Raw genomic sequence first — 25,717 nt, 5'->3', positions numbered from 1 at the left:
CAACATATACTACCCAGAACTCCAGACTGCAAAGGAAAAAGGAAAGCAAAAAGGGAAAACCCTCAGTGCTTGGCCCTGCCACTCCCATCCCACACTGATCTCAAATGGAGCCCCGTAATAGACCAATTTCAGCTCTGCCTGGAGCAAACCAGTCCCTTTATTCGTGTACTCTGGTCTCTTCCTCTTTGGCCAGATTGCACAGGCAAAGAGAGAGAGATTCCCCCCACCCACCCTTGGCAGGATAAAATGAAAGAAGATGGTAGAGCCATAAGGTTTCTGGGTAGACACAGCAGAAAGCCCACATTATGGATGGTAATGGACTGTTTGGATGCCTGGCTCCCTCCCAGCCTCATATTGTTCATTCTGCAGGCTCCCAGGGCTCTACTCTTCACTCCAAGGTCACAGGGGCTTTTCACTGGAATAGGCCAGGCCCAGGCTTACAGTATTTGGGTCCCCCTGGTGGAGCAGGCTAGGTCCAATCACACAGTGAGGTCTGAGGTAATAAGCACACTGCTCCATCCGGCTGCAAATAGAGAGAGTTTAGAGGAGGAGGAGGAGGAGGAGGAGAGGAGGACAAAAGAGCATTGTAGCCTGGGATTCAGAGTGTGACAGGGAGAAAACAGCCCATGATGAAAATGTTTGAGAAATACTTCTGAAACTAAAGAAACAAAGAGGGGGGGAATATAAAACATATGTAGCTGTCTGTAAATATTATACTAAATACCGAAAGTCACTATTCAGACAACCACTAATGTGTCATTTAGCAACCAATTACACTGTTGCTATCTACCATATTTTATATATATATTTGTTTTTTTACTTTTTATTCTTATAATTGTTGTTATGATCCACTGATTTTGCAATGCTCTAGTTTGGGTTTATTTCAGCTACGTGGGTTTTACACATCTTGTTAGAAAAGCACTCTGAAGCTTGGTCTCTCACTGCTTACAGTTATTATGCTCCTTACTGTAAAGGTAATGATTATCTTTTACAGCACACAGTCAAACGCTGTCAGTGTTAAATGGTCATTCAGTTATTACATATTATGCCTACTCATTATTATTTATGTCAGAGAAATGTTGCTGAACTGTCTCATGATGGTGCTCCCAAGTGAATCCAAGCACAGAACACAATAAACCCCAAAGGGCTCTAGATAACAGAACTCAGCAGACACATATCTGAGACTCACAACATGCACAAGGGAAGAGATGCTGTTATAAAAAAAGACACTAGAGCAGGGTGAGCTGGTGTGGTGGAAAGAGAAATCACTTGACACAGAAACTGCAGTAGCTTGATGCAGGTAGAAGCAGTGCATAACCAGCTCCGATGGCTCCACAAGTGAGAATTTGTTTATTTATTGAACTAGAAAATATCTTGATATATCACTTTTACAAGAGAGACCTGGCCAGAATGTAGCACAGATTAGCTAACATGAGAACACACATAATCAAATTACAACACAATGGAGCACAATGAAGTCGTTCTTGTGGATTATTTCAAGCTCATGGTGTTTAATATGAAAAGACAATTTCGCCAATTTCAGAGTAGACTCTGGGGTCATTAAGACAAACTCTGGGGACTTAAATATCTCTTTGCTTATTAAAGATGCCTCGCCATCTTCATTAGATGACGTGCTTGAATTTATAGTGCTCGTACAACTCTGGAAAAGTATGGAATTACGAATTATTTGTCGGAAGATTTGTGTGAAAGCATGTAAAAACCTTAGAGCAGCAGCATTTGTGAATGAAGTATTCTGTATCATTATTTGTCAGTTGTGCTCTGTTTCTATTAGATGATATTCTTCCCTCGCTGTAGCCACATGAGTCCTGTCAGATGGGGAACAGTAGTAAGGATTTGGACAGTGTGCTTCTGTCTGCTTTGACCTCCACTGGGCTCGGGAGTTTGGCTCTATGTGGCGGCGGTCCGCCGGCCTCTTCTCTGTCTGATCGGATTGGGCCACAATTGAATGACACAACTGTTTTCCCAGCGCCCAGCAGAGGCCGACTTGGCATTCTGCTCTTGCCAAAGTGACTCTCTGCAGAGACGTCTCACTGGGAAAATATCCCTCCAATCCATCTCCAACTCCCAAATCTCCTGCTGTTACCAAAAATAAGAATTATCACAGCAGCCACTGCCTCACATTGTCACCTCTCATAATTTAAATTACCAAATGGCACTCCTGCTTAGTTAATTAAAAACCTCATTTAAATTTCCAAGTATCTCGATTTTAATAAGACATTTAGAAAAATCAGGCCAAAACTGACGGGGTGGTAAACAGCTAAAGACAGTTGAATGTTTTTGCTTCATTTGCTCATAATCGATCTGTTCAGTGTACCAAAGCGTTGGGAACTGCTCAACAAGCATTGTACTTGTGGATTTGCAGCCCCACTGGACTTCCTCTTTGTGATGTTGTTGAGTTTGTCCAGCTGGCCAGCTGTGCTGCCGTGTTTTCTGACCAGAATAGGGGAAAATGAAAAGCATCAGAATGGGTTGTTACTGGGGACGGGTGTCAGGGAGGATTCCACACTGACGCTGGCAAGCTCTGACATGCCATCCTCCATAAGAAGAAAATAATTGGCCTCCTAATTGCTCTCAGAGGCATGTTTCACCGAGCCAGTTCCCGGCCCTGCGCTCAGCCTCGGTACAAGTCCGGCGTTAGCCCTGTTTGATCTGACCTGAGCACGAGACAGACGAGAGAAAAAGGGGGTTCTTTCTTCTTCCTGTGGCTTACTCCTTCCTCGGTATTCCATTTGGCTATTCTCTACCTACCCTTTCACTCTGTGTGATTTGTTTATCTCCCTCTGGTGGCACCCTCCTCTTCAGCCAAACACCTCAGTCAGCAATATGGTAAATCTGACTCTGATTTACATTTCTACTGCCGTTTTCATTGCTGGGGTTGCACCTAGATGATCCTGTCTTCTGCTTTTTATCCAATTTTTTGTCTCTTTAAACTTACAGGTACATTAAATAATGTCTGATAGAACTTTTAATGGGATGTATCTTTTCCTCCTGCCTGCTAATTAGAGCTGACATTCAACAGAAACATCAAAGTGAAAATGTAATGCAGTGTCAGTCTATGATTATGCAGCGATATAAAAATAATATCTTTTTTTCAGGCTTGAAAAAATGCATTTTGGCCTAAATGTCTTGTGATTCATGGCTAATAAGTGATGAAGTTTTGTATCAGAAAGAAAGAAGAAAAGCCTGAAGCTTCCACACCTGGCGGCGCAACAACTGAGATTCATTGATATTCTCCAACATTCCCATAAATGCCCTCACATTATTGTGTGTCATTGGCGCAGTAAATATCTACGTATTGCCCCTTTAATCAACAGCCTGTTGACTGAGTGTGGCTGATAATTCTGTTCTGAGAATGGAGACAAAAGGCTTATGTGTTTGTAGCATCTGTTAGTCATTGCATGGCTTTAGTCATAGTCATCTGTGAAAGCTTTTGCGCTGCATCTGAATGAGCAAACATCTTATTTGAATCCATGTGGAATCTTTACGCTTGTTCTCTGCTAAAAAAAAAAAAAAAAAGTGTTGATGGAGCAGCTATAAATGGGGGATCGGTGAAGTCAGAAGGCTCAGTGACTCATGAGAAGCCATGACAGAGAGGTTTATATAGGGGGAGATTTCTACAGACGGGCAGTGAAATTGGATGTGTATGGGGTTTGGGCCTGGGCCTGATCCACTCTGACAGGGTGGTGTGTCAGATGCAGTTCTCTACAAAGTACACAGATTGGAGTTTACTTAGACAAATTCTGTGGCAGAGCTTCTCTGGAGGCAGAAATAATCTCAAGTGCTGTGTAACTGATCTGGCAGAGACAAAAAATCACAACATTGTGCAAGATGATGAACTGAAACCTGAATGCTCAAAAACTAAATTTGCTGAGAATCGAGATTAAAATGACAATTATCATTAATGACTACTTCTTTTGTATTTATTGATGAAATTACCATGTATGTTAATGGGTGGCCGGCAGGTAATGAAAGTCAAGTCACTTTTATTAATTTAATCCAAAATTAAATGAAATTTCTCAAATGACTTTATAATGTGAATAGCTTACGACTCCCGATAGAGGGTTCAGATAAGGAAAAACTCCCCAAAAAACTCTTTAAGGGGGAAGAAAGGTAGAAATGACAAACGTTGGAGCCTTCTTCAAGGATGAACAGACATGTACTATGTTGTATGTACAAAGTACATACAACAAACAATAGTACAAATACATATACAATGGTACACACTCTCATACTAGCTTATTAAGGACCACAATGGAAATAAGCTTTCTAGTTTTATTGTGTTTAATCCCTGATAACTTTGTAAGAATGTGTACGAAAAGCTGGCTTCTGCATGTTTTCTTTTCAAAGTATTGAATAAAGTCAGTCAATCAATCAGTTAAGATATTTTTAAATGTCTTTTGCCCTTGTTTCTCATTTGCTTTGTTTATCATCATGTATTTTGTGTCTTAAGGCCCCTTCAAGATGGTTGATCTCATTAAGTTTATAATATGAACTTGCAAGGACAGCAAAGCTACTTAGCCAACAATGTAGCTCACTTGACTACATATTAAAAGTGATAAATAAACCATGTGAAAAGGTTTGCACTTTTTGACCAGACTTGTCAAAAAGTACCATCAGGTGCTTGAAGCCAGAGTGAACCATCATAATGAATTGTTCCTTTTCTGCATCTTTTTTCTTCTTTTCTTTTTTGTCAGTGTGTGGACATGTTTTTGAGAATTCATTCTCTACACTAATGTTAAAGCCCCTGAAAACTTGGCTACGAAAGTATTTCTCTTTAACACTAAATATACATGATTAAATAAGCGACAATCAAAGTTTAAATTTGGGAGGAAAAAACATTTAGCTTAGCTTACCTGCTTCACCCGTTCTGGGTGGATGTGGTTTTATTTAATTGACAGCCCCCTGGCAACATGAGTAGACAACCCAACAATTGTCATCATATTTTGATTGAAATATTGCTAAATCTTGATTGGAGCACACAAGTACATGACATCACCTTTTTTACAAGTGCACCCCGCCCACTTCAACCCGGTGAGAGGAGCACAGACAGAAATCTCTCATTTGAAATAACCAAATATGATCCAACCTTTGCAGAAAATTGTGTGTTTGTGATTGAGAAAATATGTTTTCATGACCTTTAACATAATCGTGTAGTAGTTAACTGTTCTCCTGTAGTACCCCATGCTGCAGTGTTTTGTTGTAGTCTAATGTTACTTATAAATAAATAAAAATGAAGTCTTTTAGTTCCATCCAGTATGTTTGTGTAACCAAAACACCAATTTGTATGAAGTGCTATTGTATGTGCCTCTTCAGCACCATGGACAGCTCCCAGTACAGCAAAAAGAGCATACTGATCAATTTACTCATACTATATAGAAACGCATACAGTCTACACAATGACAATAAGTTAATCAAGTTATTAAGTGGCTTAAAATATCCTAGCCCCCCATAGACCTAATTTATTTTAATAACAGGACCATGCAGTACCCAAAATTCACTGAAGCGTTACTTGGACATGGCAGCATGGATGGTACACTGCTGACTTGGCCACAGCCAGCAGTGATAATTATCATGTGGGCTGTGGGAGGTGGAGAGGGGTTCTCTATTCTTGCCTGGAGGTACCTCTGCAACAGATGTTTTGGTTAGGCTCGTCTGCAATAGTGGGATCATAATGATTATGATTCCAAGTGTCAAGACCAGTAAGATGGTTGTAGCAGAGCTGGAGGGGTTAGAAGTTAGGGGCTGGCTGTTGTCTGAAGCACCGCAGTGTTTGGGTGGAAAAGCTTAACCTTTTTATTATACGAATCCATCTTTTTTCTGTCAGTTGCAGTTGCTAGCTAGTTGAAAAGAGGCAAGAGAAAACATGGATTTAAGTTGTGAAGTTGCTGGACTGATTAGTCCATTAATAGATTTGTTGATTTCATTAGTCTTTTATGTCATTTATCAAGCAAAAATGCTATGAATTTGCTCAGTTTGTTTCTATTCTGTACCATTGTAAACTAAATATCTTTGGATTTTAGACTGTTGGTCGGACAAAACAAGCAATTTGAAGAATTACCGTCTGTCTCTGGGAACATTTTATCGACTAAACAATGAATCAGTCAATCAAAGTAAGCAAGTAGACCAATCTATAAGAACAACATTATTTGTAGCCATAATCACAGGACAGACGGAGCCATCACACAAATCTGTCTGCTCAAAAGAGGCAAAGAGCAGTGAAGCAGTACAGTAAAGGGTCAACTGCAGGGGACACCTCTGTAAGCACTGAGGCAGTGAGCGTATTGTCCCATTTTCATTGGGTGTATACTGCCAAACATCCAATCTTAGTATTCCATCTCTGTATCGCACTATCATGGCTGGAGACTGTATTATTCAAGAGCAATTTCAACCCAATTTCATGGGTTGTCTTGATATGGCTGCATCTGATCCCAATCTACAGTCCTGATGCTCACAGGAACAGAAATCTCTTTGATGGTATCCAGTTTGCCTGTCAAGTGCGTGCCATATGTAGGTTTCTTTTGCTAAAACCCAATAACACCTGTGCTAAAGCCACATCTGAGATATGAAGATGAGAAGAACTAGAGAGAAATATATGTATGACAGACACATCTGTCTCTTCTGCTTTTTCTCCTCGCTCTGTCTCTCTTTAGCACTGGAGTCTTTCACAAACCTTGGGTCATAGTGATAACAACGTGCTTGCAAATGAGAGAGCTTCTCCCAAATGAGAAAATCAAAACTCATGCTAATGTGGTGTCAGAGACGCCTGATGGCGAGCGATAAGCTGAAAGATTGTTGGTCACAATGCCTGTTTATTTCAATGTCACCCTCACAATGTTATCTATCAAGCTGCCACCACTGTCAATGAGTTCGGTCTCACTCTTCAAGCCACCCTCGCACTGTGGAGTATGATTTAGGAAGGCTGTTATGTTAAATGATAGTGCCAGTAAGATCCGATCTGACAGCTCAGTCTAGTTCAAAGAAAAAAAAAAAGATGGAAAATGATAGCATCTTTTATTATTCCATTGTGTCTCTTCACAAAGGTTACATTCCTATTCAGGGAATATTCATGTGCTACTTTTGAAGCCATTATTTACTTTATGCAGTCGAGAAACAAAATGAACGCAGATAAATTATAATTTTTTGACAATCACTGAGGTAGTTGGACATAAGCAGGCACACTGTTTTTCAAACAAAGTGCGTGGGTGAGAGACTGTAAGCATATCAAAGGGTGCCCAGTGGGGGAAAGGCTTTCAAATGGAGGGACAAGGAGAAAGAAAAAAAAAAACCTTCAAAGTGTGCGAGAAACAGACACCATGAGGAGATGCATGAATGAAGGGAAAAGTCAAGACACAGATATGAAAGCTAGCATATGAATCGTCATGCCCTAATCATCCTAATCATTACGTAGTCACCCATTGTGCTGCCATGATCTATTCACATCTGCTTGAAATGGCAGATAGGTGACACTTGTTATTTCTGAAGCTGAATTATTTGTCACCTTCTAACCACACTCTCACATCACTCTATGACACCTTTATTAGATTAGCAACCTGTCATTTTTGTTTGTGTGTGTGTGTGTGTGGGGGGAGTTGTGTGTGCACTAAGAAGAAGGTGGTTCAGAGATCCTGTGACTCAAATGTGAAATCAGACCACCAATCTGTTGCAAGTGTCAGTTAGTTTCAAGACATGGGTGTTTGTGGTGAAGAAGTCCCGGATGAGCTGATTTATTCCATCACTCAGCTGAATGCTGATGTTTGGTGACCTAGAATTCACCCTCATTCAACATGTATGCAAAGGGTTTTGATACTGCGTAATTTAGCCCAATGGCATAAACTGTCTCTGAAGTCGAAACTCACACATCCTTGTCAAGACTAGCATATCAGATAAGGCAGCGCATATTCTTTTTTTTTTTTCCTTCTGAAAATGTCACCTCAAGTTAAAATTTCTTTTGGATATGTGTGACTGCTGAAAAAAAAAAATCAAGTCAAGCCACAGGCAAGTGTCGGATGAGAACTGCCTCTTCTTAAATGCACAACTTAAACGAAATACCTTCTCTTCCCCATTTGAATCTGATCTTTTCCAAGTGACAAATCAGATGAGACACACATTCATGTCTTAGTCACTAGTCGTTTCTTCTTTGAGCCAGTTCATGGCAGCACGCACGTACGCACACACTAAACAGAATTAAAAGGTCAGCTGCCGAATGTCTGGAAAGAGCACTTGAAGGGCCATCTGTTTGTGAACAACATTTACAGCTCTGGAGACATGTCTTTTTGACATGGCCACCAAAGAAAATGATGAGGCAACAACAACAAATAAGGAAGTGCAACGGCTCCATCTGTTACATCATCTGTAATCAACAAAAACAAGGAACAAGAAAGAACAGACCTCTTCCTGTTTAAGTCCAAGAATTCTAAGAAAAACAAGATTTCACAGATCTCCAAACATTCTTGTTATCATCTCTTAATTTGCATAAATTTGAGATATTTTACATCAAAATGAGACATGAAGTGATAATGACCTAAGGCATTCTGGAATTAGTTGCCACCTTATGGTGAAGTCCCAACTTCATGCAATATTTTCCCCCCCTTCACGTTATTTGCCTTGAAAAACCGTGTCAGTTGTGATATCCGTAGCTGAGCCCAGCGGGAGGCAGGGTGATGCTGAGGGAGGAGTGAAGGAGTGGGCGGGAGGAAGAAGATGAAGGAGAAGAGAAGCTCGGAGGGTAGAAGCTAAATAAAATCAAAGCTACAGGGCATTTGCTTTATGTTTTTCCTCCGCTGATCTACAACACTCAGAGGCAAAACATTCACAAGTTTCTTATCACAGTTAGATGTAAAGATGCACAGCTGTGAAAATGTGCAGTCAGAGTAGATCAGTATGAATGTCACTTACTTTACAGAGAGATTTATGCAACATATCATACATATTGTAGGTTCTGCTGGGGGATTGTGCGCTCAGGAATTCTCGAGCCACATTTGTTCAGATTTGTCTAGAGCATCACATAAGCAGAGCAAACTACAAAACTGAAGTGCTTTGAGGCAAGCTTCCTGACTGAAATGAATATAATATGCTCCAAATGGACTCTTAAAAACTCCACTATTGTCCACAGACACATTGTAGTTTCTCAAGAGAAGCATTTCAGCTCACCTGTCAAGTTAAAACTGGTTCAGCTTGACAGACTGAACCCAGTACTGCGTAGCCCTTTGGCGTACATCCATTGCCCTGCATGTTCTTAGGGTCGGTCTCACTTGTTGACCATTAAAATCTCATAACTCACTTTCTGCCTCTCCCAACCCAGCCTGTCAAACTGCCTGTGGTTGCCAGGCAGATTTCCCTGTAGGGCGACCCTGGAGGCAGGCAGCGGTTCAGCAAATAGCCTCTCGTTATCTGTATGACTCACCTACCAGTTGTCACACCATGGCCCCTGGCCTCGCCCTCTACATCATACTGATTCCAACAGACATGACTCCCCAGGCACTGCCATATTAGCCCCGGCCCTCAACCTCCTCCCCGCTGCCCCCTGCAGCCTCCCCGCCAACTAAGAATACAATCAGGGCTAAGGGGTCACTAAATGTAGGAGGTGGGTTTTTAAGCTCCTTCAAACTGTATCTGTCAAACATGATACAGCAAGTCAGCTGGCCAACTACAGTGCTTGATCCATGTTGTTTGTCTAATAAACGCGGGGGAAGATAAACAATGAACTATCACAGTTCTGCAGTAGTTCATGTGTGAGTAATTTGTGAGTAATGGAACTTTGAAGGCCAAACCCAAGTTACAATGCTCAATTTTGAGATATTCTCTTACAATATTTTTACTTTCATTGCTGCAGGCCTTGTTCTTTCATTCAGACATCAAGGTGTCTGTACTACATTTGAACTCTTTCATTCTGACAGTTAATCCACTGGGGTGGACTTCCTTTTTAGTCAGACACTGAGGCCCAGGTTCACTTAAAGGTGCAGTGTGTAGATTTTAGTGGCATCTAATGGTACAGACATGGCAGAAATGGAATTTAATATTCATAAGTATGTTTTAATTAGTGTATAATCCCATGAAAATAAGAATCACTGTGTTTTTGTCATCTTAGATCGAGCCCTTTATATCTACATCAGTAGCGGGTCCTCTTCCACCACAGAGGCTGCCATGTTGCACTGCCATGTTTCTACAGTGGCCCAGATCAGACAAACTAAACACTGGCTCTAGAGATGGCCTTTTGCTTTTTTTGTGAGTTTCACAGCCACTGTAGGTTCTCCTACACGCTTGAAAGGGGAAAGTGAGGGGAGGAGTTATCAGTTGGTTGCAATCTGTAATCTCACTGCTAGATGCCATAAAATCTGACACACTGGTCCTTTAAGGTTTGAGCAGAAGAGATTTTGTGTAGTTTCAATGACATTTATGTTTTTCCAACGCTGACTTACAGCACTCCAAGGCAAAATATTCATAAGTTTCTTATCACAGTTAGGTGTAAAGATGCAAAAATGTAAAAAGGTGCTGTCCAAATAGATCGCTATGAATGTCACTTACTTTACAGAGATATTTATGCAACATATATGTATTGTAGGTTCTGCTGGGGAATTTTGAGCTCCTAAAAACTCCATTATTGTCCACAGACACATTGTAGTTTCTCAAGAGAGGTTTTTCAGCTCACCTGTCAAGTTAAACCTGGTTCAGCTTGACAGACTGAACCCAGTACTGCGTAGCCCTTTGGAGTACATCCATTGCCCTGCATGTCCTTAGGGTCAGTCTCACTTGTTGACCATTAAAATCTCGTAACTCACTTTCTGCCTCTCCCAGCCCAGCCTGTCAAAGTGCCTGTGGTTGCCAGGCAGATTTCCCTGTAGAGCGACCCTGGAGGCAGGCGGCGGTTGAGCAAATAGCCTCTCGTTATCTGTATGACTCACCTACCAGTAGTCGTACCATGTCCCCTGGCCTCGCCCTCTACATCATACTGATTCCAACAGACACGACTCCCCAGGCGCTGCTATATTAGCCCCTCCCCGCTGCCCCCTCCAGCCTCTCCGCCAACTAAGAATACAATCAGGGCTAAGGGGTCACTAAATGTAGGAGGTGGGTTTTCAAGGTCCTTCAAACTGTATTTGTCAGACGTGATACAGCAAGTCAGCTGGCCAACTATTGTGCTTGATCCATGTTGTTTGTCTAATAAATGCGGGGGAAGATAAACAGCGGACTATCACAGTTCTGCAGTAGTTCATGTGTGAGTAATTTGTGAGTAATGAAACTTTGATGGCCAAACCCAAGCTACAATGCTCAAACAAGACTTACAATTTTGAGATATTCTTTTACAGTGTTTACTTTCATTCCTGCAGGCCTTGTTTTTTCATTCAGACATCAAGGTGTGTGTACTACTTTTGAACTCCACTTCAACTTAATCCACTGGAGTGCACCTCCTTTTTAGTCAGACACCGCAGCCCAGGTTCACTTAAGGTTTGAGCAGAAGAGATTGCATGCTATTTCACCAAATGGAAACACCAGAATGCCATGAAATAACTAGAGAAATGCCTGCTCCCAGTGTTGGAAATAAACAGAAAAATAAACCTCTACCTGTCATTCAGTCTCTTCAATTCAGTACAACTTAATTCATCCCCATAAGTTCAGTTGTACTTTAACATTGTAACAAAGAAGAAGAAGAGAAGCTGGAGGGCAGAAGCTAAATAAAATTTTGAGAAAAACAAAATTAAAGATACAAAGACAGACATAAAGATGCAAAAATGTAAAAAGGTGCAGTCAAGATAGATCAGTATGAATGACACTTACCTTACAGAGAGGTTTATGCAACATATCATATGGCTGCATTGTAGCAACAAAACACCCACCATAAACTAGGAAGAAACAACAGACAGACAGTTGAAAAACTATGTGAACGCTGTTTGTGAAGTTCCATTAAGTACACGAATAATACGTACAAATAAATTAGCAAATCAAAGCTGTGTTTTTATGTTCATGGTTATTCAATCCTTTGTGAGGTGAAAACATTGTTTATCTAATTCTTTGGCTTTCTGCACTATTGACTTTGTCCAGAGGTTTTTTAAAAAAGCTTCATATGCCAAAAAGATATAGTTAGAACTTAGTCTTGAGCTACAAGTATACTATAGCCTCCTCCTGTTAACACAAGTTCTGTAGCTATACCTAGAAGAATCACAGAATGAAATATTGAATATGATCATTAGTTTCCCATGAATAGAAATCACCAAGGTTCCATATAATAGTACCAACAATGTGCAGGCAGTTCAATTGCACTTAATCCCTAACATTATTTTATTTCATATAGGAGGATGTTTTGTGAATAGTTTGCTCAAAGAAGTCTTTTTTTCATTGCTGAATTATTCAGATATCATCACCAGATTTGAATCTCAAGTTAGGTCAAATAATTCTCTGCCAGTAAAGACTACAATAGTGTCAATTTTATACCTTTTTAAACCACCTCTCTGTCTGTCCTTCTGCATGCTCCTTCTTTCTTGACTTGGCTTTCAGTTTCTATCACTTCCTTAATCTCTTTGTGGCAAGTAAGTGAAATGAAGTTTTTACATTTGTTTGTATAATTGAATTAATTTCCCCTCCTGGCATCAATGCCAGGTCACCAAAGTGGTGCAGTCTGTGACCTGCATCCAGTCCTGATCGTGAAGGAGGGTTGGCCGATGCATGTTGACCCATTCAGATAGACCCCCAACAAGGGATGTGCAGACATCCCAGTATTTGTATTTGTATTTGTATTTGTTGAGGCAGCAAAATTATTTATATTTGTATTTGTATTGGAATAAAAGTGGAAAAAGGTGTAAAAATAGTTTTGGTTTTTTTATGCTTTTAATTTTAGGATATTAAAGTGTTAGAATAAGTATTTATGAATAAACTATCTTATGAAGGAGGTCCCCACACCGGGGGGACTTCGCTCAAACTCAAGTCTCCCAGATCATAGACGACTGCAATGACTGCTGAGCTAAAACCAAGTGCATCGCAAAAGTGCAGCCAGACTTCTACTTATTTATACACCCATAACACAGAGACAGCACAGCATGTAACACGCAGGGAGGAACTTCAAAGGAGATTCTTGCTTTGCACTTTTAATTTATTGCCTATTTGTTACAACCTAGATAATAAATGTTTGTGTTTTGCTAAATACCGTATTTGTATTCGGGCCCACCCCTACCTCCAACCCATGTTGCTGAGTCAGTCTGAATGGGATATTAGATTAGTGTTAACATTGAATTATGAAAAGTCTATTTGCAGCTGGACTGCCCACAGAAAGCTTTGTAGCATTTCGTAACATCTCAGTATTGATTCAAATCATTGCACCGGGGTTCTCTACACTTCACCCTGCTCTCTGTCCCCCTCCCCAGCCTCTCATTTAGCCCCCTGGATGAAAGACCCATTTTCCAAGAGGTGTGCCGCCTTGCAGTGTTTGTCAGATAAATAGACTAAATGTATCCACCAACAACTCAGGGAGTGTGTCAGAACTACGATGTATAAGGAACAAGAGGAGATGATAAGAGCTATTGGGGATCTGGGGCCCTTCAGTCCCTCTCTAAGGCAGACAACAAGGCTGCTTTTTCTAACTTTCCTCAGCGCTTTGGAAGCAGTAATTGAAAATGGGGGAATCTTTGTGCACTGGCTTAATAGAGCTGTCCTGCCCTTGCTGCAAAGCGGGGTTAATAACTTTTTCCAGTTCCATTACCCCCTGAGATTGGCTTCAGGTGAGTAAAGAGGCTGCACTGGACAAGGGGAAGTGGCCATAGGGGCCTTCTCAGCCTCCTCTTATCTCTCCTCACTGCAGGCGGCTCACCTGACAATCATTTACGTGACTTATTATATACATAAAAGACTCCCCCCTTGTGTGTATGTGTGTGTGTGACCACAATGTCTGGAAATACTATCCTCTAGCAAATGAGTGTCCGGCAGATGGTGGTGAATACTTGACTGACAGCCAGTAATTCATGTGCCAGTTCAATAACTCATGTCCTGTACGCCACAACACATCTCCTCCATGCACACTTTACTAATGCTTTTGGTCGGTTAGGAGTCCCACCCACACAGTATACATCAGTGTTGTTATGTTGGGGTTTCAATTTTGAAGTTAATGCCAGTTCACTGGGCTGAATTGGTTTATCTGATTTGTGTTGCTTCCTTAACAACTTGACTTCATAAAAGTGATTTCTTACTTGTTCTTGTGAAGCAGCAGTGACACGGCAATTTGTTTGCTGCCGGTTGACTGGTGCTTTTTGTGATTTTCTTTGATGGACAGTGAACAAAGACAGGGAAAATGAGTTGAATTGAATTGAAAGAGAGAAAGTGAGAGAGCATACTGAGATCTGGAGGTAATCTGAGGTGCAGGCTGAAGGTTTACGCATGAATTAATTTCATTAGTTACGTTTAAGTGCACAAAGTAAGCCAGGATTTGGCTTGTACTTTTGGTCCCTTTTTTTATTAACCTGTTTGTATATTTTAGGTCAGATGGAAGTGCCTGGTTGCCATCAAAAAACCACTTGACAAACAGTGAACAGTCCATCAGCAAATAAGAATAAACAGACTCATATAAATATATGTAGTTTACTTCAGACAGTAAAAATCAGCAGTGAAAAGACTGAGATGTTTTCATGGCATTAGCTCTACTCTGTAAAATAAGCATGCATCAGCCTAGAATAAGGCCAAGGTAAGATCCAAACACTCCATTACATGAAAACATAATACTGTTGAGCATTAATGCCATTAGCTAAATGATGTTGATGACTAAGGCCAGACCTAAATGGCAATTTTTCTGCTACATGTAATAGTTATGCCGCCAGAAAGAGCAAAATTCATTCAATAAAGATAATATAGAGTCATAACTCTTTTATAATAAAGTGGTCATAGAATTAATTAAAAAAATTCTAATCTATCTGATGAATATCTCCCCAGTTCAATATAATGGTGTTAATTGTTTGATACAGCAATGTTTTACGCAGGCAAACACTAGCTTTAATTAGCTTTGAGTTTTTGTTCTGTGTCATTTATTGTAATTACACTGTTACGTCTCCCTTTGGATCAAAACAAGTGTCCTTGCTATGATTATTAGTTTATCCAGATCTGTAAAGCAATCACCAAGTGTCTTCCTGAGGATTACTTTAAGCAGAAGGAATTCCCATGCTTTGAACTGTAATCAAACCTGCGAATGGTTTAAAAGCTCTGAGCAACTGTTCACTAGTAAATGATCAAGACTGTCATGGTTTACTGTTCGAAAGCACATAATATGACTTCATTAGTATCATGTCGTTGTAAAGGGAATTTCGAAACACGGATTCAGGATTCAAATAAAACATGTTCCACTTATTCCTGTCTCATGTATTTGCCTACGACTCAGGAGCAGAGTGTTAGTTGGGTCTGCTTGTTTAGTCAAAGTACTTCTCTATTGATCCAGACTATTGATCCCAGTCCTACGGCAGCATTTGTGTCTCTTGCTGCATTTGATTTGTCTTTGACGAAACTTTTACAACACAATTAGTCTCTTCCTGTTTAAAAGTCAAAAACGCAACAGTCACTTTGAATTACTGAATTAGAGGTTTGAACATCAGTCTTTCAATGTTGGCCTCAATATTGCAACTTTAGATGATTAAATTTGACATATGTCAGTTTTACTGGAGCAGAGTAGTTTTGTATCCATTGACCTTTACCATTAACCTGACATACTTCACTTACTATTTTATGCAAAATACATTTGTAGTTTTTATATTTTAACAGGCTAATACCGCAGGATTCTTTTCTATGTTCTCTCTTTGTTTCTGTTCTGTGAAATCATGTACCTCTATTTTTTTCAACCTATAAAGAAAAAACTTAATCTGTGTTTTTATTTAGAAGTTCAAAATCACCAAAGTTGGAAATATTCCACCACCAAATTGTATACAATGGATTCAGAAAGTCCTTAGTCTCCTTCACTTTTTGTAAATTTTACTATGTTGTAAATAAAATTGTGGATAAAATTGTCATTTTTGCTACACTCAATAACTGATAATGACAAAGTGAAAACATGTTTTTAAAAAACAGCAATTGTATTAAAACACAACAAATTGAAATCTGAATAATTCCTGAATCCACTGTATATTGTTTTATAAATTTATTTTCAGTATGATTTCATTTGCATCTGTAGTGTGAATTTAATAGTCAGAATCTTATCGGAACTGTTGAAGAATAGCTATAATTGCATGAAATGGGTTTTAAACACAAATTTCTATTGGATTTTAATTTTAATAAGCTTCAGGCTAAGAAATGATGACTTACCAACTCCAATTATGCATAATGCACATATCGTCTTTGCCAAGATAACGATTTTGGGCATGTAGATGACGTACTCTCTCATATGGACTCATTGCCTTTTTAACTGTGGGGTTGGTGGATACATGTATTCAATTGGTTTAAATTAGGCTGACATATAACAACTGCCAAATCATTTTATGATAATTACCAGATAATTCTAGATAAAATGGGTTTAATTGGTGATTTACAGGGTGATTAACTCATGAAACCCAATAAAATGACAAGAGGGAAGTGATATTGGCAAAACGCTGCCTGCATGTCTTGCTCTCCTTACTCTACCATGCAGTCTGCTATCATCTGTGAATTATATTGAATGTGATGACAAAATGGACAGCATTAGCCTTTGTTTGGGCTGATTTTGGCAGCTTTATGACTTCCTCAAACAGCATGAGATGTAACACCCGGCACACTGATAGAGCTGGCAAAAACTGGAGCCAGCGGGGAGCAGAGCAATCCACATGATACCAACATTCTGTCCAAAAATTAACTCAAGCAAAGGTTAACAAACATCTCTTTCTCCTTTAGCTTCCAATCTATATTGTCTACTTTTATTTAGTCTATCAAAATACTCATTTTGCAGTATTCCAGCTGTCCACTTTGGGGAAACAAGAATCCGTTGGTGAAGGGAAAGCAAGATGAAAGGATGATGGAGGAGATAACAGGAAGGATAGAGGGAGGTAGAGAGCAAGGGAGCTGACCCAGTTAGAGAAGGAGAGAGAGAGTATGAGAGAGAGAGAGGTGATAGGAGGGAGCTGTGTGCCAGCGTCGCCACTGTGGTTGAGGACCTGCTGGGCCATCTGGCGGGCCTGTAATTGGGTTGGGGTTTTACACCTGAGCGGCACACCTCCAAAGAGAGGGTTGGCAAAAAAAATAGAGGAAACAAGCATTGTACTGCATCCTGCAATCTAGTGAAGGTGGGAATGAATGTGAAAGTTGAGAATAGGTTAGATCAATTGTTACCATAGTGTCCTCTAAATTTATATTAATATTTTTTCTGTGTTTAACTCTTTTATCTTATATTGGCCACAGGTTACAAACTGGTGAAGATATAATCTCACACTTTAACACTGGTATAGAAAGGACCTGCTGCAGTCACTGTAAGAGGAAAGCGCAGCCATTTTGTGCAAAAACAAGATTTTTTAAAGCTGTCTCCCAAGTAGGTCGTAATAATGACAGCGCAAATTTAACTTTGTGTTGCAATTAATAGACAGCATGATTATACCGGCATGATAGCCCTTGGAAAGGGAAAAAGGTCAACATTGCTCTCAGGTTTTCCATAAAAATAAACAAAACCCTGATCCACTCCAGCTGAGACTGGCTGTTCAAGTGGGTTGCCTGCTGTGAGGAATTGGAGACATTGAAGATATGACAGAAGTTGTCATTTTATGCTTGAATAAGAGAGTAGTCATTAAGGTGCAAATATGAGCTGAATTAATGTTTCATTTTTACCAGTGATGTGAGGCTTGATGTGAGAGGAATAACACACTCAGTGGGTGGTCCCCTACACTCACTGCTCATATTTGGTTGTCATTCCGTAAGACGATGAAAAAGCACCAGCCTTACACAATCCTAAGAAAAATGATGTTATATCAATGTTGTGTTTCATTCAGATGCGTCTCTCATTATGTGTATTTGAAAGGTACCTAATTCACAGTTCATAGTGTCATTTACATAAAAATCTGTGCCCACTTTCTGCTGAATTCTTTGGCGTGATTATTGCCTTTTGAAAATGTAGCTTGTTATATAGTCCACATCCCTATATGAGCTTACTGTGACGTCATGTTTGCATTTCTGTCCCTCACATCAGAGCTCACTTGGAAATATGGACTGAAAGCCTATGTTTCCCTCCCCCCTTCGTGGCATGATCAATTCTTTTTCTATAGAAGAAGCCTCCCACATGCACTTTGCAGAGCATCATTGTGCTCCCTAAAAGTCCTCGCCTGTGTTGAAGTATCTCTGTCATTGCCAAGCGTGCCTCTCAATGGCTCAGCCCCCACACTAACCTTGCAGCATTTCAAAGGGAGACCAAAGGGAGGCTGAGCGAACATGGACATGCGTAGGTGTCTGTTCAACCAAGGGGGAGGTTGAGAGGGCTGAGGTAACCAATGGCTGCTTTGTTCGCAGCGAGGGAAGTTTCATTGCCACTCTTTACCTGAAGTTAAATTATATTTAATGAATCATGTCTTTCTGTATTGCTTGGATTTTCTGTACAAGCGTAGCATGACATGTCTTGAATATATCTGTTGGTGACAGACAAAGATGTTAAAGAAGTGTTAGCTAAGTGTTAAAATCACAGCTGGAGAGTGCAGTAATATCATGCTTTCACAGTATGTTGTGAAGCAGAAGCTGGCAAAAATGAAGTGGTTGTGAACACCACCTCATGCTAGCAGCACAGAGTCAGAATCGCTTTTGTTTGCCATGTTCATTGTCAACACCGGGGATTAAAACTTGGGTGAATGAAGCAGAATCACCTAAAGGCAGTTCAACCGCACTTTATTATTTCATTTTAGTGCAGGTGTTGTCAGTTATGTACAGTCCAGAAAACAGAAAGACAAACAAAATGGGACCCACTATGTTCTCCTAGAGGGTAATTTATTATTGTCATTCCCCATTCCCCGGTGTGCTTATGTTGGTGTTTCCTTGCGGGGAGTGACAAGGTCAGAGCCTAGATGCCAAATAACAACACTGTACATAATATCTTTTCACAGAACAATCATTGGCTGACTGAAATTAGACAAATGCTCAGCTAGTTTATTAGTGTGTCTGTATGATTTGGAATAAACATCACTTGGTGAGCATGTTTACCTGGTTGTTAGCGTTTAACCTCCTTATTGTGTGTTTGTGTTTGCCAAATGTGCAGATACAGTTGACATTACATGTACTCTTTCAACACTGAAAGAGTACATGTAATGTTCAACAACTGAACCATTGTTAATAAAGGTGTGGTTACAAAACAATGAACCATTGCCATCAACCAATGTTTCTTATTAGCTTTGCTACCTAGTTACTGTTACTAGCAGCACTCAGGGTTAGAAGTCATAAACGGAGCAAAGAATTGATTGCAACAGCACCTGTCATACAAACACTGTTGTTTTATGTTACAGTTGAATGCTTGCTTTCTCTTGGCAACAGTTTTTGATAACTCCCTCTGTTTCGAGAGTGTAAATTGCAGCATTTATCCTCCGCTAGGAAGTCTGAAGCTTCTTTTTACACTTTTTGTTGAAGACCTTCACTAAGGGGGTCTAACTCCTGTACTCCCCTGCAGATCCTACCCTGCTCTGTACAGGCAAACTGTCCAACCACCAGCAGTGGCTAATGCAGAGCCCAGGATATGATCCTTGTTTTCCTGGCAAACACTACCAGTTGTGTTCACTGGAGTGCCTGGCTGAGCCATGCACCACAGTGGTTGGCAGGTGTGTTTTCTCTGGTTTATTTCCCCAAGAAGGTTTCAAGCACCCTGTTGTCACAGACACTGGCACTCTCTCTCTCCGGGCGACCTGGTTTCTTACTATCCGTCAACTCAATCTGCTGGCTCTTGGTGGCTCTGATGTTAATTGTCCCAGCTAGTGTCCCTGGCTGCCACTGCTGGCCAGCACAGTTGGCCATTTCCTGGGCATGCTTGATGCCAGCCTCGCTTTCTTTTCCTTAGTAGTGGACTCGACAAATGTGCCTTGGTTTAAACAACCATTAGAAAATATGAAGTAATCCAGGAAATGTGCATACTTGGAAGTTGTTTAGCTGGCCCAAATGGAGTTATCAACCTCTTGTGAGACTGAACTGTAGTGATACTGCCACACAGAGAGGGGAAAGTAACACATAGTCTTCCTGTAATTTCTACGCCATCCATTGATGTCAGAATTGGTCACAAAATAGGCTGCTAGAGCTGGTTACGATGTAGTGTAGTGTAGTGTGTTTAACAGAAAGTCGTGATTGGGTGTTGTGAGTTGTATAGAAATGTCATCCCGCTGATAACTGGAAAAAAGACTGAAAATCAATAAAGTGGTCTTTTCAAATTCCATGCAGAGTTGTTTTGACTCCCCTGCTGCCAATACCTCTAAACTAGTGGGATGACACATTATCGAAGTCTGTCTAATTAAAGAGCTACTTGTCATTCCGTGCAACTTTTGTTTACAAACCTCAGTTTTCTTACAATTTTGAGACACGAATCTACAGCAAATGAACCAAGGCTTGCAATTATATGAACTTTTCCATTAAGTAAACAACTTCAAGACAGCAGTAGGTGTTGAATCACAGCACAGTTAATTTACCTGTGTAGTTTGTGTGTGTATGAGTGTCTCCAAGAAAAGTGGTGGAAATCGTTTGGGCCCATGTTGTTCACAGTAGAATCAGATCAGCTCATCTGCTGGTGAAGCATCACTAAATGTGTTTAGGGATTATGCCACTGTTAGTCTCTTTCTGCATCCTCTCCAGCCGGTGTTTGTATTTGAATTTGAATAATCATATTGCCTCTGGTTCTTTGATGTTCTGTATTCTGCCTTGTGAATTTGCTCCTTATACTGTATGTCTCGCTCAGCGATTTCTGTTGTACACCATGTAATGTCCTGACATGTAATGTGATGGCAGTGTTGATATTCAGATCTCTTTACAGGAGGACATGTTGAGGCACAAAATATTGATTTAGGTGGGGAAACATGGGCCTTTTTTAGGTTTATTTTACCTTGGACTACTGATATTATACATAGTATCTATTCTCTGTACATATACCTATGGCGGCAAACTATAACTACATGTTAGAAGTCATTGATAAGATACTCTATGTTACCTTTTTTTATTACTCATACTGTTTCATTTAGAGATCAAAGAACTGCTGTCCATGGTGCTGAGTGTTTGTTGTATAATATGAGTCAGAGTAGTGATATTTGAAATAGCAGTATGCTGTGTGCTGGGGCCAAACAATGCCATGTGGGTCCATTAATGTTGAGTTACTGTACTTAGTGACGTACATCCACAAAACATGCTACGTATTATATTTGTAAATATCACTTTCACAGTCCACAGTCCATATTCACTGGATATTAAGTTTGATGTAAATGTAGCATCTAAATACCTTATATTTCTGCCTACTTACTTGGTATCTCCTTGTAACTTAAGCTAGGTCAAATGTATCTAATCCTCAAGGTTCAGACCAAACATCGGAAATGCCAAATATCAGATTAAATCAAGTTTAGTTTCACAGAGGATGTTATTGAAAAAAAAATTTAAACTTTTTTGACTGCTTTTATAGTTTGATCTTTTGAGTTTCCCTTTGCCCAGTTGGGTTGGACATGAGTGTTGTCTGCTAACTATGAGTTATGTAAAGTTACATCATATTGGTAGCAATAACTGGGAATATATTCTTCATAGCAGGCCTCTTGGATCCCACTCAACTTGAAATAAATGTAAGTCATTTCATCCAAGAACCATCCTTGATGTATTCAATGGCCAATCGATTTTGCTCAGATGAATGTACTTTGTTTCTGAAACCTACTGGCTGTGGTTTTTGCCAGCGCCAGTCTCGACAGTAGCTGTGGTAACCTAGATTTTAGAGAAACAGGATTGTGGATGGAAAATTGCCAGACTATCTCAAAGAGTACAGAGGATCAGAAATGATTTTCCTTCCCCCACAAACTTCAGTCCGGGCTCGGTAAGCAAGAGAATATTCTACCACGCAACTACTCATGTGTCAGCAGTCAGCCGTAGATCATAGTTGTTTTAAGATATTATTGTAAAGCACATCATCTGTACGATATCAGCTTTGTCTAGACAAACTCTTTCTCCGGACGCCTGAAGAAAGTGTGAACATACAGTGCAAAAGCAGCTTAACTGAATCTGAGAAGCATTAGTAATGAAAAGATACTTCGTATTCTGCTATAATTCAGTTTAAATCACTTCACTGCTTATGCAAACATAATTTTATACATTCAAAGAAACAAATTGGAATTCAGCTCTCTGAAGCATTTTTTTCCTTCATGTTTTTAAAGATTGTATTAAGATGAATTGCCGCCACTTTGTTCTCAGCTCTTTGAAGTTTAGAAACGGACATCATTGGAGGGCAATCTGTGGGTTACATTTAGATTTTTCAATTACATAGAAACCTTTAACAGTTCTTCTTTTGCCACCAGTCCAATACCCTTTATGAAACAAATGGGGAAAATATTAACTTAATGAGCACTGTGTTATTGCAAAGGAGGAGAATTAGGCCATCAACCTTCACCATGTACTGATGGAAAAAACTTCACAACTTTAGTGTGCCATTATCCTCTTGGACTGCTATGGTGACAGAGCCAAATTACAACCTGCACAAAAGCAGTGGACAATAAATAGTTCCTGTCTACAGGAGAATTGTGACGTCAAACCAAGAAGGATGCCGGTTAACTGGTGTTTGCCAGCCTACAAATTTTATACATACATTTACATGCATGAAAAAACATGGTACAAATGACAGGTAAAGCTAATTTAATGTCTTCCTTTTACTACATTTTCACATTCACAATTTTCTTTATTCTATACCTTATAGAGCTGAAACAAATAGCTGATTATTCAATTAGTTGATCAAAAATTAAAAAAAAAAAAAAACCCATTGAAACTATTTTGATTGACTTATCATTTTTCAAGTAAAAATACCAAACATTTGCAGGTTCCAGCTTCCCAAATGTGAATATTTGCTGCTTTTTTTTGTCATATATGACAGTCTTTGGGTTTTGGACTGTTTGGTCAATGAAAACAAGACATTTAGAGACATCTACATCATCTGAATGGGCTCTAAGAAATTAGGATGGGTGTTTTTCACCATTTTTGGACATTTCACAGACATTTTACAACATTTTATCATTGAATCACAAAAATAACTACCTAAATAAAAACTGATAATAAAATACGTTAGTTGCAGAACTAATTGCTGCAACTAATTTTTTTACTATAAGCAACCTAAGTGTACAGTGTACATTTCATTATACCATAATGCTTGAGTCTTTAGTGTCATAGTAATATATTGTAAGTGTCTCCTATTTTTGTCCTGAGGCAATATTGAAATAATGTGGAAACTTCATGTGGAACCAGCCTCTCACAGTGATGACTAACATGTTCAGGGATGAGGCTGCTGTGGTATACAGTACTTTACACAGTATTGCACATGCATGGACACATGAGTGCATCCACACACGTACAAAACACACACACACACACGTTTCTTTCTTCCCCTGCACGAAGACCTGAATGTAAAGTAAATACACCTGTTGTGTACAAAGACCATGGTGTGATAAGATAGTTGACTTGTAATCTTCTCTGCACTGAGACATTGTACAGTATACTGTACTTTCGGTTGACTTGTAAACACACAGAATTTCAATTAGGCCGGTAGCAGGGCTGAGATTTACTGCCTGTGTTGTATGAGAGTAATAAATAATCATTTTATCTCTGCTCTGTGATGTTAATCTGGAGTTTAAGCAATGACTGAGTGGCTTTGTTCTGAATTCAGCGTGCTGGCCAATTCATTCTGGACCCCAGCTGATGTTTACTCAGGCTGAGCCAGCAGCTGCTCACACGGTCTGCGTCAACTCAGTCATCTGATGAGGCGAGAGCGTTGACATGCAGCTGTCACAGCATCAGAAAAAAAAACAAACCAAAAAACAAAACTAACTCACTCTGTCTCATCTTTCTCTTTTTCTACTTTTTTCTATTTCCAGCATCTGCCTGGCTGCAAAGCATCGGCAAGATGAATGAAAGTCGAAGGGAAGCATTGGCGGCGGCGGCTCCCGCGCCCACCACCGCCTCCTCCTCTACGGCTGGCTCCAACACCACCAACATGGCCGGCCCGGGCAGCGGCGAGAAGGACGAGGCCTTTTCCAAGCTGAAGGACAAGTTCATGAATGAGCTAAATAAAATCCCATGTAAGTGTGTAACTTTTCTTTAGTCTTACAGTGGGGCAACTTTAGAGCTGAAACAATTGGTCAATTTATCGATAAGTCGATCAACAGAAGATCAATTGGCAGCGAGACATTTTTTTCAGCAAAAAATGCCCAAAATTTCACTGGTTCCAGCCTTTCAAATGTGAATATTTGTTGGTTTTCTTATATGACTGTATTTTAAATGTTTGTTGGACAAAACCACAGCTTAAAGATGTCACCTTGGTTTGCAGGAAACTGTGATGGAAATTTTTAACTGTCTTCTGACAATTTAGAGATGAAACAATTAATTGAAAATAATTGTTAGCAGTCGCCCTAGACAACTTTTAGTCCATGATGTGTTTGTGCTACTGCGAACAGTTGAGTTTTATGTAACAATCTATCTGTCATCTGTTATTCAGATAATTTGGATAAGTTATAGTGTCGTATTAGTAAATGAAAAAATAAAATATAATATATGCATGCAGGACACATCAGGAGAAATTCAAATCAGGAGAAAACAGAAAGGAAAAACTTATGTTACACATGGATGCACTGATGAATAAGGTATTGTCTACTGAGTGCAATGAGTCAACGAGAAGAGTAATACTATATCTGTCTGCAGACTTCAACTTTTGTGCGCAGCCATTACAGTTTTAACTGATGCTGTTTCCAGTAGCCTTGTGCTTCTTCTGATATATAAGGAATCCATTAGAATATTAGCCATTCAATGGATTCAGAGTGTTTCTGGTTTAACTGTGAGTCAAAAATGATTCAACAGTTATTATAAGCGAACTTTTGTGGATGACGCACAAGAAAACGCCCGTTTCACCCACGACCTTTGACTAAGACGTCCAGTGAATCAGGTGGACTAATGATTTATTGCATTTTTCCTTTTGTTGCCTCTGAGTCAAGTAGCAGTAACATATTTGAGTATTTCATGACCAGAACAGATCAGATGGAATTGTCTCTCTAAATTAACTTTAATTAATTAACTGGTAGGATATACTGTGCATATATAATTAATATATATCTTAATGTTGTGTAAATGTTCTTATTATTGTTATTTTGAACTGTCCAAATACTTGGACAAATTGTATTTTGATGCTTTGGCAACATTGTTCTCAAAACTTTCATGCCAATAAAGCCCTTTGAATTTAATTAATTTAATTAAACACATTTGAAGTGAAGAACAAACATCTGGAAACAATAATTCAAGTGTTTGACATGATAAACTGCTAAATTATGCACGACAGGCTTTATTCTTTTCTGTTTTTATATCTTCCTTGTTTCTTTTATTCTTCACTTGTACATAATACAACCCCCAAACCTGCCTGCTCTTTAACCAAACCTTACAACCATATACTTGTACATCCATATGGTTTTCCCTGAAGAATTTTGCAGTATTAAGTATATGAGCATATGGTTGTCATTGTGTCAACCAGGATAAAGCACTCCCTAGAGATCCAAGGGTTTTTGCATTCAGCAGGAATCTAAATATAGATATATCC

At 39.6% G+C, this 25,717-nt stretch overlaps 1 protein-coding gene across 10 annotated transcripts in view; it reads left to right on the top strand.

Annotated features, from left to right (window-relative positions):
- Positions 1-25,717, top strand: part of syt1a (synaptotagmin Ia) — a 203,436-nt gene that overhangs the window by 130,173 nt on the left and 47,546 nt on the right. For all 10 annotated transcript variants that reach the window (XM_044343567.1, XM_044343574.1, XM_044343572.1 and 7 more), the window contains one exon: positions 24,009-24,212. In XM_044343567.1, coding sequence (XP_044199502.1) covers positions 24,038-24,212 — 175 coding nt within the window. In that variant the 5' untranslated portion in view covers positions 24,009-24,037. The remainder of the gene's footprint in view (positions 1-24,008; positions 24,213-25,717) is intronic.

This window comes from Thunnus albacares, chromosome 23, assembly GCF_914725855.1.
Source record: "Thunnus albacares chromosome 23, fThuAlb1.1, whole genome shotgun sequence".
NCBI classification, from domain to species: domain Eukaryota; kingdom Metazoa; phylum Chordata; class Actinopteri; order Scombriformes; family Scombridae; genus Thunnus; species Thunnus albacares.
The sequence above is the reverse complement of the archived record's forward strand: the minus strand, read 5'-3'. Positions and strand labels throughout refer to the sequence as shown.